The following is a 13,843-nucleotide window of genomic DNA, read 5'->3' on the forward strand; positions in this document are numbered from 1 at the left end:
GGTGCAGAATGTTAGGGACCCGAGGTGCTGGCATGGGGACTCGGTATTGGGACTCGCAGTGGTCTCTGCATAAACTGCCCCCATTGTGATCATGGTCAGGTGTGGGTGATCTGGAAGCGACTAGCCGCCGATTCATAACCTCAATAGGACTTGCTGAGGGCTGTGGGGGGTGGGGGTTGCAGGGCACCAGCATGCCACAACCTCTCCTATCTTCCTGACGATGGTAAGAGAACGTGATCCCCATTTTCAGGGACATGAATGGAGGCATGGAGAAGTTAGTTACCAGCCCGAAGTAGTAAGGGACAGGTGTGTGCTGGCTATTTTTTGCTGCATAACAAACCACCCCAGGGTTTCCCAGGTGGTTCAGGTGGTAAAGAATCTGCCTGCAATGAGGGAAACCAGGTTTGATCCCTGGGTCATAAAGATTCCCTGGAAAAGGGAATGGCAACCCACTTGCCTGGAGAATCCCATAGACAGAGGAGCCTGGCAGGCTGCAGTCCGTGGGGTTGCGAAGAGTTGGACATGACTGAGCCATTAATACACGTACATACACAAACCACCCTGAACTCAGTGACATAAAACACAAAATGTTTGATTATGTTCATGGAGTCTGTAGGTCAGCATAATGAAAAGGCACAGTGGGGATGGATTATTTTCAATTTCGCAATGTCTGGTGCCTTAGCTGGGGTGACTCTAATGACTAAGGTCTGGAATCAGCTGGAAGCTTCAATCAATCATGTTTGGTGCCCCATCTTGGATGATCTGAAGACTGCGCTTACCTGGAGATGTTGACTTGAACACATACACTGGTCTCTCTATGTGAGTTGGGCTTCCTCACAGCATGGCAATTATGCTTCAAGTGGGAATGTCCTGGGAAGGAGGTCTCAAGAGCAAATATTCCAAGAGAACTGGACGAAAGCCTTATAATTGACCTTAGGAGACACAGCATCTCTTCTGTCACAACTGTTGAGGCAGTCACAAGCTTGTCCAGTGTCAGATTCAAGAAAAGGGAATGGGGACTGACCCCATTCCTAGATGAGGATCAAAGAATTTGTTGCCTTGCTTTAAAACTGTCATCAGGTGCTCGCTTTGGCAGCACATATACTAAAACTGTCATCAGTGTCTCTTCTTGGAGGAGTAGACAGGGAAAAGGTAAAATGTGATGAATGACCATGTTGCAACCCTGCTCAGCAGGTAGAATTACAGACAAGATATATAACTGGTATTGCTCTAAGACACTCACTTTACTACCAGTGCTAAGAAAGTAGGTAACATTAGGGAGTTCGGGATTGACCTGTAGACACTGCTATATTTAAATTGGATAACTGGGACTTCCCTGGCGACCCAACGGTTAAGACCCAGAGCTTCCATTGCAGGAGGCACAGGTTCAAGTCCTGGTCTGGGAACTAAGATTCCACATGCCACGCAGCATGGCAAAAATAAAATAAAATAGATAAGCACTACTGTATAACACAGGGAACTCTGCTCAATATTATGTAACAACCTAAATGGGGAAAGAATTTGAAAAAGAATATATATTAATCACTTTGCTGTATACCTGAAACTATCACATTATTAATCAACTATATTCCAAAATAAAATTAAAAATTTAAAGAAGTGAGAAACAAATGGAGATAGATACCATACAAGGAACTGTGCAAATATAGCATAAACGCCCCCAAACAGCAATGCACATTTTGCAAGAACACATGAAAATAAAAAGACAGACATGAAAACGTACAAAACGAAAAGAGTTGTTCAGGTTGATGGAGGAATGGGAGATGGGGGTGAGGATCAGATGTCATTTTAAAGACATGGAAGCAGGTGGAGTTAACAGTTCCTTGGATCTAGATGTTCTGGAAGGCATGCCACTGGCCACTGAGATCCAGGCACAAGACAGTGAAATGAATTTTGCTTTGAGGATCTGCTGTTGTGGTTTCCCTGGTAACCACTGGAGGGAGAGATTGAAGAAAGAAGAGCAGAAAGACTGGAGTGGGGACAAAGAAGCAGTGAACTTCATTCCCGTGATTCAATTATAACCTGCAGGAGAAATACCCCCAGTCACCTTTTTCTTATCTGAGGGCCCTAGGGTTCCTTGTGTTGTAATCTCCAACTCAGTGGTTCTGGAATTGCTTGGTCTCAAGATGTCTTACATTATTGAAAAATTCATCAAGGATCCCAAAGAGTTTTTGATTCTGTGGGTTCAATCTGTCTATATTCACCATTGGAAGAATGTCAACTGAGCAATTAGAAGTATTTACTTATGAACTTGTTTAAAAATAGCACTAGCAAACATACATTTTGTGTTCACCCAAATACCATATGTATAGCTGTATTTTCCAAAACAAAAACAAATTGAGAAGAGTGGCATTGTTTTTATCTTTTGGGAAGTCTCTTTCCTGTCTGACTGAACCAAAACTGGTTTCTCATACCAGGTTCTGCATTTGTGCAGCTGCAAAATCTCATGTCATGTTGCCTCTGAAAAATTCCGCTGAACACTCGTGAGAGAATGAAAGTGAAAAAGACAGATAATGTTTGAGCAGTATTATGAAAATGGTGTCAGCCCATGGATCCCCTGAAAGGTCCTTGCGGATTCCCCAGGGGTCCCACGGCCACACTTTGAGACCCTCTCCTCCGACAGTGCTGCTGTTGTAGTTCCATCGCTGACTCCTATCCGACTCTTTGAGACCCCAGGGACCGCAGCATGCCGGCCTTCCCTGTCCTCCGCCATCTCCCAGTTTGCTCAAACTCATGTCCATTGAGTTGGTGATGCTATCTAACCATCTCATCCTCAGCATCCACTAGTAGTCCTTCTTAACAAGCAGCACAGTGTTTGTCCTCAAACACAGGGCGTGGGAAGAATTTTGCAGAACATTTAATAAGCTCTCTCTCTCTTTTTTGTTTTTCAGCTTGGAGGCAGGGGCTAGGCCAGTCGTGGGTCCCATCTCTGTCCAACAGAGCATCCTAATTCCAGGACAGATATCCAGAGAGGGGCTAGGCAGGATAGATTGGGGTTCTGGCTGGTCATTGCTCTCTGATTTTCTACTTGGCTTCTGGCATCATGTTCCCGCTCAGCTCTGGCTCACTCTGATCAGGAGAGAAATGAGGGAGAATTCCATCTGCGCCCAGAAAATGGAACAAAGTTCCATTGCACCTGTCTTTCGGGAATAAATGTGGGCTTAAGTACGAAGAGAAACTGGAATTATGCAAGAAGGATGGCGGGGGCCTTAGAATAGAAGCTGCCGTAGTCAGTGGTGATGAAAAGCACTTTTAAAATGGTGCTGTGTGTTTGTATGTTACATGGAGTTAGGTTCTGAGCTGAGGTCACTGTGAACTGATTTTTTGGTATAGGTGTGAATGCCTGGAGGGATCCCCAAAAGTAGGGGAAGATGTGAATCAGTTCACAGTTCATGACTGTTCCTGGCAGCCTACACACAGGCTTCCCAAATGGGGCGCTGCATGCTTCAGGTGCCCATATCACGTTTGCAAACTGCCCTCCGGAGGTCAAACTGCTGTTAATAGAAACTCCTGAAATACACTTCAGGGACTTGCCTCTGAATCTTACTCTGTTTCTATTTTTCAGCCCTGCCCCCACCACCTGACAACCATTGGTTTGTCTGTATCTATAACTCTGTTTCTGTTTTGTTATGTTTGTTCATTTGTTTGTTTTCAGATTCCACATATAAGTAAAATAATATAGTGTTTGTTTCTCTCTGACTTATTTTGCTCAGCAAAATACCATCTAGGATCATCAGTGTTATCCCAAACGGCAAGATTTTTAACTTTTTAAAATGAGTCTTTAAATAATAAATTCCATTATATTTAGTGGAATATTACTCAACCATATATATATATATATATAAAACCCTCTTTATATATAAATACATGTGTAAATACTATATATATTATAATATACAATAAAGACGAAGGAATCTTGTTTATCCATTTTATCCATTCATCTATTAATGGGCACTTAAGTTGCTCTCATGTCTTGGCTATTAAATAACGAATAATATAAATAAATGAAAATCTATTCCTAAAATTCATTTCCCCTGTTTTTTATGTATTGAAGGTAGCCATTAGCAAACTTACATATTACACATGTGGCTTGCCTTGGGGGCTTGCATTATATTTCTTTCAGACCACACTGCTCTAGAGAGAAGAGTGATATCCATTTGGTGAAAAGGAAAAGGGAGAAGCAGGGAAAGTGAAAGCTAGGGGGCAGCTAGGAGAGTGAGTAAGCAGTTTGGCTTGTCCTAGGACCAGTTGCTATGGTAACCTTGCAATAAACTCTCTTCCTACATTAAAAACAAAACAAAAATGAAGTGTTTTGGTTTCTCTTTTAAAATTTTCCTTCTTTATTTATATATTTGTTTGACAATTAAATGTATATATTTATATTAAATGATTGCATAAAGGGTCAAGGAAGAATGAATCCCCATCGACATCTTTCAGGCAGCACCAGCTCTGGGCCAACCTCTGTTCCAAGGGCTTTCGTGGGTCATCCCGTTTAATCCCCTTAAGGATCCTATGAAAGTGAAAAGTGAAAGTGTTAGTCACTCAGTCATGTCTGACCCTTTGCCACCCCATGGAGTGTAGCCTGCCAGGTTCCTCTGTCCATGGGATTTCCCAGGCAAGAATATTGGAGTGGGTTGCCATTCCATTCTCCAGGGTGTCTTTCCAACCCAGGGATCAAACCCGGCTCTCCCAGGTTGCAGGCAGATTCTTTAACATCTGAGCCACCAGGGAAAGCAAGGATGATGAAGTGGAAGTGTGTTCGCGGTAGCTATGACACTCACCCATCCCAGCCTGTGGACCCAGTCAGGATCAAGGTCTTCTTCCGGAAGTGATGTCTGATCTCACTGCTGATCACATCCACACACGAACCATATGCAAAAGCACACAGTTAATAGTAGGGATATGGTTATGGCTGCAGAAACATCTGTAAGAACGAGGCCTCACTGAGCAAGGCCGGACCCCATCAGCGAGGGAGGATGCCAGCACCTCGCAGCCGAGGCCTGTGCCGATTCCCACTGAGTCAGGCCCGAAAACTCTGAGCGTGTCTTGCACCCTAAGGGTGAGTCCTGGTTCCACCGTGGGCGGCCAAAGACTCTTGATCCACGCTCTGTAGCCTGAACCCCACCTGTACACGGTGGAGGGGTGGAAGCGTGTACCCCTGAAGGAGATCGCGGGTCTCCCTAACTGCTGTCTCGCCCCCTGTGAATGTGGCCTTTGGGAAGGCTCATCATAGATGGTGATCCCAACCCCCAGAGTCTTCCTTTGCTTTGGCTCGTCTAGAGCTGGATCCCTTCAGACCCAGCAACTGCGACCCAGGCTGCAGCCCTGGCGTTGCCATGGTGACGCGGCCCAGCTGGGAGCAGGGGCGAGCCTGTGTGCGCAGGCGCACGGCCGAGCAGCCGCCTCCGCGCAGAACTGCAGAGACTGAGCTAAGCGCGCAAGGCCAGACGTGGCCCCGGCGCGGCTAGGGGGACGCGCCTCTCCCCGTGGCTCTAGGAGCAGACCCAACTGGCCCGGGCGCCACCGTGTCACCCCGCCTCGGTCAGGCACAAGGGGCGGAGCGGAGGGGTCGGTGGCACCCCTGGATTTGCCACGCAAACTCCCTGTGGGTGCTAGGACCCCCAGGAGGAGGGGGCCTCGGGAAGGGCCGCCGGGTCAGTCCCCCGAGAGCAGCAGGAGCCCGAACCTGGCCACATTCATCTGAACCTGAACTCCAGGCCCTGCGGCGCTGTTCCAGGGTGGCATTTGTCCAGGGCCCCGCAGCCCACGTGCGCCTCGGGTTCCCTCCTGCTCCGCGATCAGCGCCAGAGGCGGTACCGTGGCCACGGGCCTCTGGGGGGACTGGTGCAGGGGGCTGGCCCTGGACGTTCACGGGGCCTCCCAGAGGATGTGGAGCCGGCGGCCATCCAAGCGGTCCTGCAGCCGGTCTTCCTGCCCCAGGGCACGTTCGGGCTGAGAAACGCCAGGGCCATGAGGGTCGAGAAGGCCAAAGCCATCTCGAGATGGAGTTTGTGGAGAACATTAATCACAGCGCCATCCCCGGGGAGATCCGGGCAAGGACGGCGTCTAGAGGGTTCTGTGCGAGGAAAGCGCGGGGGACACGAGGGTCCTGAGGCAGCTGAGACGGTCGCTGCTGGATGAACTCCCCTCCCCCCGAGGCGGCAGTGGCCAGGGTCTCTGGGGACAGGTCCACCCCTCCCGCTTCGGAGACCCAGGCTCGGGGATCGGAGCCGACGGTCAGGGAGGCTGACCTCAATCCTGGTGCAGCCAAAGATGCTAGAACGTCCGGTCATCGAGATCGCGGAAACGGAGCCAGAGGTAGCAGGTGGACCCACCCGGCGGGCAAGAAGAGGGACAGTGGAGGGCGGCCATCCACACCCGGGAAGCGGGAGTCGAAGACTTCAGAGGAGAGCCGGGGGCTCGCGCTCCAGGAGATGGACCGGGAGGACCTAAGCGGGGATGGGGGTCATAGCATGCTGCAGGCCGCCGCGGAGGAGTTCATTAGGTAGTGGGCCTTCCAGAGCCAAGGAGATGACGGGCAAGGTCTTCCATGAGTTCTTGGCCCTGGCAACGGTGACGGCCAAAGCCCCAAAAAAAGAAGAAGGAGAAAAATTCCCCCTTCGGGCGGGGGTCGACTTATCGGCCATACTGGCAGTGGGAGACGCGTCTGATGAGGAGACTGCGGACAGCGACGCCTCCCAAAGCGAGTCCCAGGAAAACGGGGATCAAGAAAAAGAGAGGGTGGACCATCCTGAGTTTGTGGCCCTTGTGGCTCATACAGACCCCTCTGCCCAGGACGAGATGTTGAAGCTTCTCTGATGGAGTAGTTGGGTTGAAGGACAAGGAAGACAAGAGGCCCTGCTCGAGGTCTTGCCCGTCACGGCCGAGGACACCTCCGGAACCGCGTGAAGGTGCAGGAGGCAGGCTGCCGGGTGGCCGCCGTGGTCCTAAGGAAGGCCAAAACCACACTTGCTGGAATAAATGCGTCTCCCCACCAAGACTGAGCCCCAGACCCCCTCCAAGGGCAAGAAGGCTCCCCGGGGGGCGCTGGCGAGCTGCGGGGTGAGGGGGAAGATAGGGGTGTACTCCCGGCGCTCGCGGCGCTCCGGGCGACCTAGGACGTGGCTGAGGTGACGGAGGAAGAAAAGGAAAAGGCCTGGGAGGGCGGGAGGTTGAAACTCTCCAAAGGCCACCTGGGGGAGGTCTTGGCGCTGCAGGCGGCCCGCGGGAACTGGTCGAAGAGGCGTCGGAGCGGGGTTAGGACACAGGCTCGGAGGAGGCGTCGGAGGACGCGGAGAGCGGAGTCTGAGTCCGCCGACCGGGCGTCCAGGAAGCCCCTGGACCAAGCGGGCCCGCACGGCCTGCAGGGCCCTGGGTCGAGCAGGCAGCGTCAGCTCCCGCCCCTTCGGGGACCCGCAAAACCCGAGCGGAGGGGAGCGGCGGCCGAGGCTGGAGGGGCGCCCTCCCGAGACGAAAACCCAGGAGGAGAGGGCGGGAAGCAAGAGCAGGAAGGGGCGCGCGGGAGCCGGGACGCAGGCCGAGGTCGGCCCAGGGCTCAGCCGCCCGCGGGCTCCAAGTCGGCTCGTGGGAAGAAGACTGGTTGGGGCAGGAGGCTGCACCCCATGTGCGGCTAGGGCCGCCCCGAGGGCCGAGGCTGCAGCTGCCGGTGGGGCCCCAGCTCGGCGCTCCCTCCGTCCTCCCCGCCGAGGTGGCAGCTCTGGCCGAACCATGCATTCCCGGCTCAGTTGTGCGCGCCTCCCACCGCTCGCTGTCTGGTCCTTTCAGTCCCTCCTTTGCAGGTGGCGCGAGCGATCCTGATGCAAGAAGAATGTAACGTGTAATGACGCCCGCGGAGGCAGCAGCCCCAGGTGACCGGACGGTCTCAGTGCCCACCCAGCCGTCTTGGTTTTGCGTCTCCTGGCTCAGCACAGGGGCGAGTGTGTCCGCGGACACCGGGGGAGACCAGCAGGGCCGGGGCGTTCTTTCTTGTTCTCCGTGGAGCCCCGATCCCTTCCAGACTCATTCTTCTGGCCAGCGTCTGTGAGCCTCAGTTCCCTCATTCCAGTCTGATGGGGGCTGGCCTGTGTGATGGAGGTTCCAGCCGGGCAAGAGGAGTGTCAGGGTGCAGCTGAGCCAGGAGGCTGAACCTCCTGCTGGGGGAGGAGAGGATTCCTGGAAGAGAGAAGCCTGAGAGGCAGGGGGGTGTGCTCCTGGGGAAGGAGAGAAGAGGTAGGGGAGGGGAAGGGAGGGATGGGGAGCAGGGGACTAGGAGCAGGGGAGGAGGGGAAGGAGGAGAGGGAAAGTCCCTGCCCATCTGAAGTGCAGCTGGTACAAGCGCACCAGCTTCTCAGGGCCAAGGCCTCCTGCTGGTGTCCACAGGCTGAATCTGACACTTGACCTGCAGTGTTTTCAAACAATGGGACTTCTTAGCAACACTTTAGATTTAGGACAATTCACATACGGTGTGTTGGCTTTTCTCTGCAGTACCAAGCAGGGCACCTCCTACAGGACTGTGGCTCCCCCTAGATATCCCACCAGCTCTCCCCTACCCACCTCCCGTGGGGTGACAGTCCCCTGGGCGCTGGAAGGAAGGGGTGAGGAGGACGGATGCCCGGTGGAAGCGCACTCAGGAGGCAGAACATCCCGTGCAAAAGCCCCAAGCCACTGTAGAGATTGCGGTTTATTCATGTGTAACCCTTGAGGCCTCGGGAGCCAGGATTCCCTGCTGGGCATAGAGACCATGTCTCCAAACAGGCCACCTGCCTTCACAGGGTTGGCCGTCTAAATACATTCCACGTTACTGGAGTTGTGAACTCTGCCGAGGTCCCTGGGGTCGGAGCGTGCAGACATGCCAGGAGCGTGTCCCCTTCCCGGTCCTGGGACCCCTAGGAGGAAGCTGTCCCTCCCCTCGGTCGGCTCAAACGGAGTGAGGGGCGTCCTGAGATTTTCGGGAATGTCATCCGGTCCTGGAACAGCCCGGAGGGAAAAGCCAGAAACCGATAAGCCTTTCCCACTGTTAAGTTCTCCAGGGCCCGGAGCCCACGAGGCCCCGCCTTCCTTATTGAAGGCCCCGCCCACACAGCACGCTCCGCCCCGCTGAGAACTAGGCCTGCGGAGGAAGCGTCAACCCAGGGGAGCGCGGTCGTGGCCTGTTTATCCACTAGGAGGCGCTCAAAGACCAATGGCTTAAATCGTGAGCGCAGTGACCCTTCTTGGGGTCCACCGCCTTGAAGTTCCGCCTGTTTTCTCAATGCCAGGCAGCCCAAAACGGACTTTCCAGTAAAGCTGCAAAGTAAGGTCCTGAGACCAACTGCACCCACATCTGGGAACTTCTTAACAATGCATATTCTCAGGCCCACCCCAGACCTACAGACCTACTGAATGATGTCTAAGAAGTCCAGACCAGGACTGCAGCCTGTCGGGAAGACCCAGCTGGGCTTTAGCCCTATCTCCAAGAATTTCCCTTTTTCCCGCCTCTATCGAGACAGGGGCATGGTTATTTGCTGTCTGTTTCCCCCCGGGTTAGGGAGACACAGACAATACAGAGAGAAGTCCCCCAGCTCCCAGGGTGTGTAGCAACCCGATGATAAGCTCACTGTGGCAACTTGACACACTGCTCACTGCTGCTGCTGCTGCTAAGTCACTTCAGTCGTGTCCGACTCTGTGTGACCCCATAGACGGAAGCCCACAAGGCTCTGCCGTCCCTGAGATTCTCCAGGCAAGAACACTGGAGTGGGTTGCCATTTCCTTCTCCAATGTGTGAAAGTGAAAAGTGAAAGTGAAGTCGCTCAGTCGCATCCGACCCTTAGCGACCCCATGGACTTCAGCCCACCAGGCTCCTCCATCCATGGGATTTTCTAGGCAAGAGTACTGGAGTGGCTTGCCATTGCCTTCTCCGACACTGCTCACTACCACACCACAATCCAGTTCTTTGGTCTGTTCCTATTCCAGTGATTTTTTCCCAATGTATCCAGTGACCAAGCTGCCCCAGATTCTTGGGCCGCACAGCGTGCTCTAATTCACAGCTCTGATGTGAAGGGCCCCTGAACCTGCCCTTTGGACATGTTTCCCACATTATTCTTCTGGACATGGTAACCAAGAATGGATGAAGCATGTAAACTGCAGGGCCTGGACCCCAAGCCTGCAGAACCAGGGGTGTGGGAATGGCAGGAAAAGTGACTTAAACATGGGTAGGCATCACGGGCGGTGGGAGTAAAGGGAACACAAGGCTGTGACAAAATCACCCCGGAGCATTTTTCAGTTGCCAAGCTAGAGCCAAGAAATAAGTTGGTAAATATTTTTATTTGCATGTTGACCTGCGCCCTCTTTTCCAGTTCCAGGAGGCAATGAGTGAAAGTGTACAGGCAAAAGAGGGAAGAAAAAGGGGAAGAGGAAGGGATTTCTCCTTTGCCTCGCTCCCTTTTCCAGGCTGAGCACCTCGAGCTGCAAGTTAAAATCATGGAGGATGCAACTCCATTGTATGGGTGTCTTTCATTACATTCCTTGGGTTACTATAAAGAGTCTGTATTTTATAAAAATATCAATGCAAACGGAATCCCCTGGCAGTCCAGTGGTTAGGACTCGGCGCTTTCACCACTGGGGAGACCTGGGTTCAATCCCTGGTCAGGAAACTAAGATCCCACAAGCCATGTGGAAAAAAAGAAAAAGAAAAAAAAATGCATAGAAAATACAATTTTAATAAGAAAGGAGCATTCGGTAGACATGAGAGGCACTGCCAGGCCCTCACTCTACCTCCGTTTTCAATGTGGAGAGTTAGAGACATGTCATGAGTGGCCCACACTGTGGCAGGCGCTGAGGTCCTCCACGGCCCCCTGCCCTCACCTCACAGCTGGTCCTCTTGCTCTCCATGCTCTGCCTCTGCTCTGGCCTCCGCCCGCAGGACCCTGAGGCTCCTGGCCTCGCCTGCCCTGGGGACTCTCTTGGGTAGCGTGGGTAACCGGGGAGTGTGCCAGAAGGCTCTCCTGCGCTTCCGAAACCATGAAAAGCGTCCGGGGGTCTGGAACCTCACTGTCTTGACCGGTTTCCGGGTCCGAGCTCCTGCAGTGTCCCCTGTGGCCCTTCCGGCAGCTGAGGATTCAGCCTCCTGGACAGCCGGGGTCTCTACCCTCTGATTACAGGCAGCTTCTGCCCTCTGGACCGATCCAGCTTCTTCCCCATCAGGTATGGCCTCTGCTCCCTGGACAACCGGGGCCTCTGCCCTCAAATCCTCTGCAGCTTCTGCCCTCTGGTCAGCCAGGGCCTCTGCCCTCTGATTGTCTGGGGCCTCTACCTCTTGGACAGGTATGGCCTCTGCTCCCTGGACAGCCAGGGCATCTGCTCTCTGATTATCCACAGCCTCTGCCTCCTGGACAGCTATGGGACCTGCTCTCTGATTACCTACAGCCTCCCCCCTCTGATTACCTACAGCCTCCCCCCTCTGATTGTTTACAGCTTCCACCCTCTGCTCATCTGCAGCCTCTCCCCACTGAGCTCTTGATGCTGTTTCCTCCCTCCTGCGACGTCTGAAGGAAGCCCAGTTGATCTGGGGCCTCCATCGCCTTGGGGGGGTCTCAGGCACCCGCCCATCTCGTGCATTTCCCACATTACACCCCAGGCTGGCGCTGCCTGGCACCAATGCACTGTCCCTCTCCACCCTGGTAGAGGCCTGCCTGGCCTCGCCCGCCCCAGGGCTGGACTTCGGTGCCCAGCCCTTCACCCTCCGCTTCAGCTTCCCCCAGGACACCTGGCTGACACACTCCCGCCACCTGTCCGCTTTGGACTGCTGGGGCCCCGGGCTGTCGTCAAACATGGGCACGGGCAGGTTCACCCGGCGGCGGGGAGGCGGCGCGCTGGCTTTCTTCTCCCCTCTCCGGAGGAAGGCCTCCACCAGTTCCTCATCATCCTCGCTCTCCAGGTCGCTCCCGAGGAACTTGCTGCCTAGGTAACTGACGGGCATTTTGCGCACCTTCCTGCCATGGCCGGCGCCTTTGCGGCCCTTGTCAGCCTTGTTCCTGGAGGTCTCGAAGTCGCTGAACTCGCTGTCACTGGCGTTACTGCTGTCATAAGTGCCCACGACCAGCCGGGGGGGTGGGGTCACCATCTGCTGGACTCTCCTTCTCACTCGGGGCTCCTTAGGCTTTCTGGGGGGCTGGGGTGGATGCGGGGTGCTCTTCTCGATGATGCGGGCCACGTCGTCCAGGGTGCGGCCCTCTTCTTCCAGAAACTGGATCAGCCGTTCCCGAAATTCCGCCTCCTTGGTGGCTGGTTTGGAGATGACCCTCCAGACGCCTCCGGCCAGCCGGACCTCGCGGGGGATGAGCAGATAGTCCACGTCTTCCCCAATCTGTAGCATCCCCACCGTGGAGTCCTCCTCCCGGCGGAACACCTTGCCGATTTTCTTAAAGGTCCCCACGGGCTTCAAGGCTTCCACGAGAACGTCCAGATCCACGTCTTTGCAGACGTCAGGGACGCTCCAAAGGATGAGGCAGTCGGGGGACGGGAGGAAGCCCCAGGGGAACCAGCCCCCCACATGGCTTTTCTCAAGCGTCTTTAAGATCTCCAGGGTGAAATCTGGGCTGGGGGCAATGAGCCCAAACTACTCGTAGCCTCGAGTCTTGGGTGGGGAGGGGGGGATAGGTTGCTCTCCCCGCAGGGCTGTCCAGAGAGTCTCACCTCCCACTTTTCTCTGCAACAAGTCCGGTCTCGATCCGCTCCCCGCGAAGGATTAGTGGGAATCAATGTCCAGGATGCTTACGTGAGGCGGGGTGAGGTCAGTTCTGAGGCTCCCAGCCCACTGCAAGCTGCAGACGCGGTGTCCCGCTCCAACTGCGGGCGCACGGGCTGTCCGGTGGTTCTTCTTGTTCGACAGATGCGCCTGGAACTTGAGAGAGGACTTCGCAGACAAAGGCGGCTCACCCTTGGCTGTTCAATATGGCCGAGGCGCTCGGAGGCCACGGCGCAGCTCCCCAGGAGGGTCTCCCACTCCCAGGCAGGCTGCCACCCCAGGCCAGGCTGACCTTGCCGCGCCTCCCGCCTCCCAGCCGAGGAGCGCGCGCGCGGGCAGGAAGTTCCTCCTCGCCGGCCCCCGGGATGGGGCCCACCTTCCCCCTTCTCATCTTACACTCCGGGACTCGGGAAGACTGACAGGGGGGCTGTCCACTCCCTTCGGGACGCCCTCATTGCCCTCCCCCACAGGGGTGTGGCCGCGCCCCGGGCCTCTGTGAGGCCCAGTCTTCCGAGCCGATCGCCCCGCAGCGAAGCGAAGCCCACGTCAGCAGCTTTCCCCGGGAAAGGCGGCCGTTCCCAAACCTGCCATCCCAAACGTGCGGGTTCCAGCCAAGCCCGGAAGGTGGGCGTGCAAATGGGGCAGTCCCTCTGAAACCCGTTGGCACTGTGCATTTACTATTTTAAAGTCACGTGACTTTTGGTATCAGCACTTCCTACCTATAGACCCAGACAGGTGGGTGGAGAACTTGGTACCAGCTCCAGGATGGAGCTTGGCACACAGTAGGTGATCTGGAATACTTTTGAGTGAATGAATGAATGGTTGGATGGGATCTCAGGCTTCACTGGACAAGAGACTGAGCAAACTCCCGGAGATAGTGAAGGACAGGGAAGCCTGGCTGTGCTGCTGTCCATGGGGTCGCAAAGAGTTGGACACGACTTAGCCACCAAACAACAACCTGATCATCAGTAGAAACTCTGTTCTTTCAGTAAAATATTAGGTAGCTATGAAAAAAAAAAAGTGACTGAGGATAGTCACCTATTATGGAGCACTGCTGCTGCTAAGTCACTTCAGTCATGTCCGACTCTGTGTGACCCCATA

At 54.4% G+C, this 13,843-nt stretch overlaps 2 protein-coding genes across 5 annotated transcripts; both read right to left on the bottom strand.

Moving 5' to 3' along the window:
* Positions 1–4,345: 4,345 nt before the first annotated feature.
* Positions 4,346–9,898, bottom strand: LOC129547296 (uncharacterized). Of its 4 annotated transcripts, XM_088830034.1 has the most exons (5): positions 7,212–9,898; positions 6,270–6,965; positions 5,705–5,970; positions 4,800–4,865; positions 4,346–4,528 (listed from the first exon to the last, which is right to left on the bottom strand). In XM_088830034.1, the coding sequence occupies exons 1-2, from the start codon at positions 7,746–7,748 to the stop codon at positions 6,792–6,794; spliced, it is 711 nt and encodes a 236-aa protein (XP_088686160.1). In that variant the 5' UTR covers positions 7,749–9,898; the 3' UTR covers positions 4,346–4,528; positions 4,800–4,865; positions 5,705–5,970; positions 6,270–6,791. The 4 variants fall into 4 exon arrangements, with proteins under 4 accessions (XP_088686160.1, XP_088686161.1, XP_088686158.1 ...); XM_088830035.1 differs by lacking the exon at positions 5,705–5,970 and having other exon boundaries at positions 4,800–4,942; XM_088830032.1 differs by having other exon boundaries at positions 5,705–6,965.
* A 797-nt stretch (positions 9,899–10,695) lies between these two features.
* On the bottom strand, positions 10,696–13,388 carry CCDC8 (coiled-coil domain containing 8 subunit of 3M complex). Its single transcript, XM_055411799.2, has one exon. The coding sequence runs from the start codon at positions 12,368–12,370 to the stop codon at positions 10,862–10,864; it is 1,509 nt and encodes a 502-aa protein (XP_055267774.2). The 5' UTR covers positions 12,371–13,388; the 3' UTR covers positions 10,696–10,861.
* Positions 13,389–13,843: the final 455 nt, after the last annotated feature.

Source organism: Moschus berezovskii, chromosome 22 (genome assembly GCF_049115385.1).
Source record: "Moschus berezovskii isolate FMDL1 chromosome 22, NW_MosBer_1.0, whole genome shotgun sequence".
Taxonomy (NCBI): domain Eukaryota; kingdom Metazoa; phylum Chordata; class Mammalia; order Artiodactyla; family Moschidae; genus Moschus; species Moschus berezovskii.

Coding starts and splice junctions, on each gene's coding strand:
- LOC129547296 (XM_088830035.1), bottom strand. CDS start 7,748: ATGGTTCGGCCAGAGCTGCCACCTCGGCGGGGAGGACGGAGGGAGCGC. Junction 6,966..7,211: donor AGCGCCAAGACCTCCCCCAG/GTGGCCTTTGGA, acceptor GGCCTTCCTTAG/GACCACGGCGGCCACCCGGC.
- CCDC8 (XM_055411799.2), bottom strand. CDS start 12,370: ATGCTACAGATTGGGGAAGACGTGGACTATCTGCTCATCCCCCGCGAG.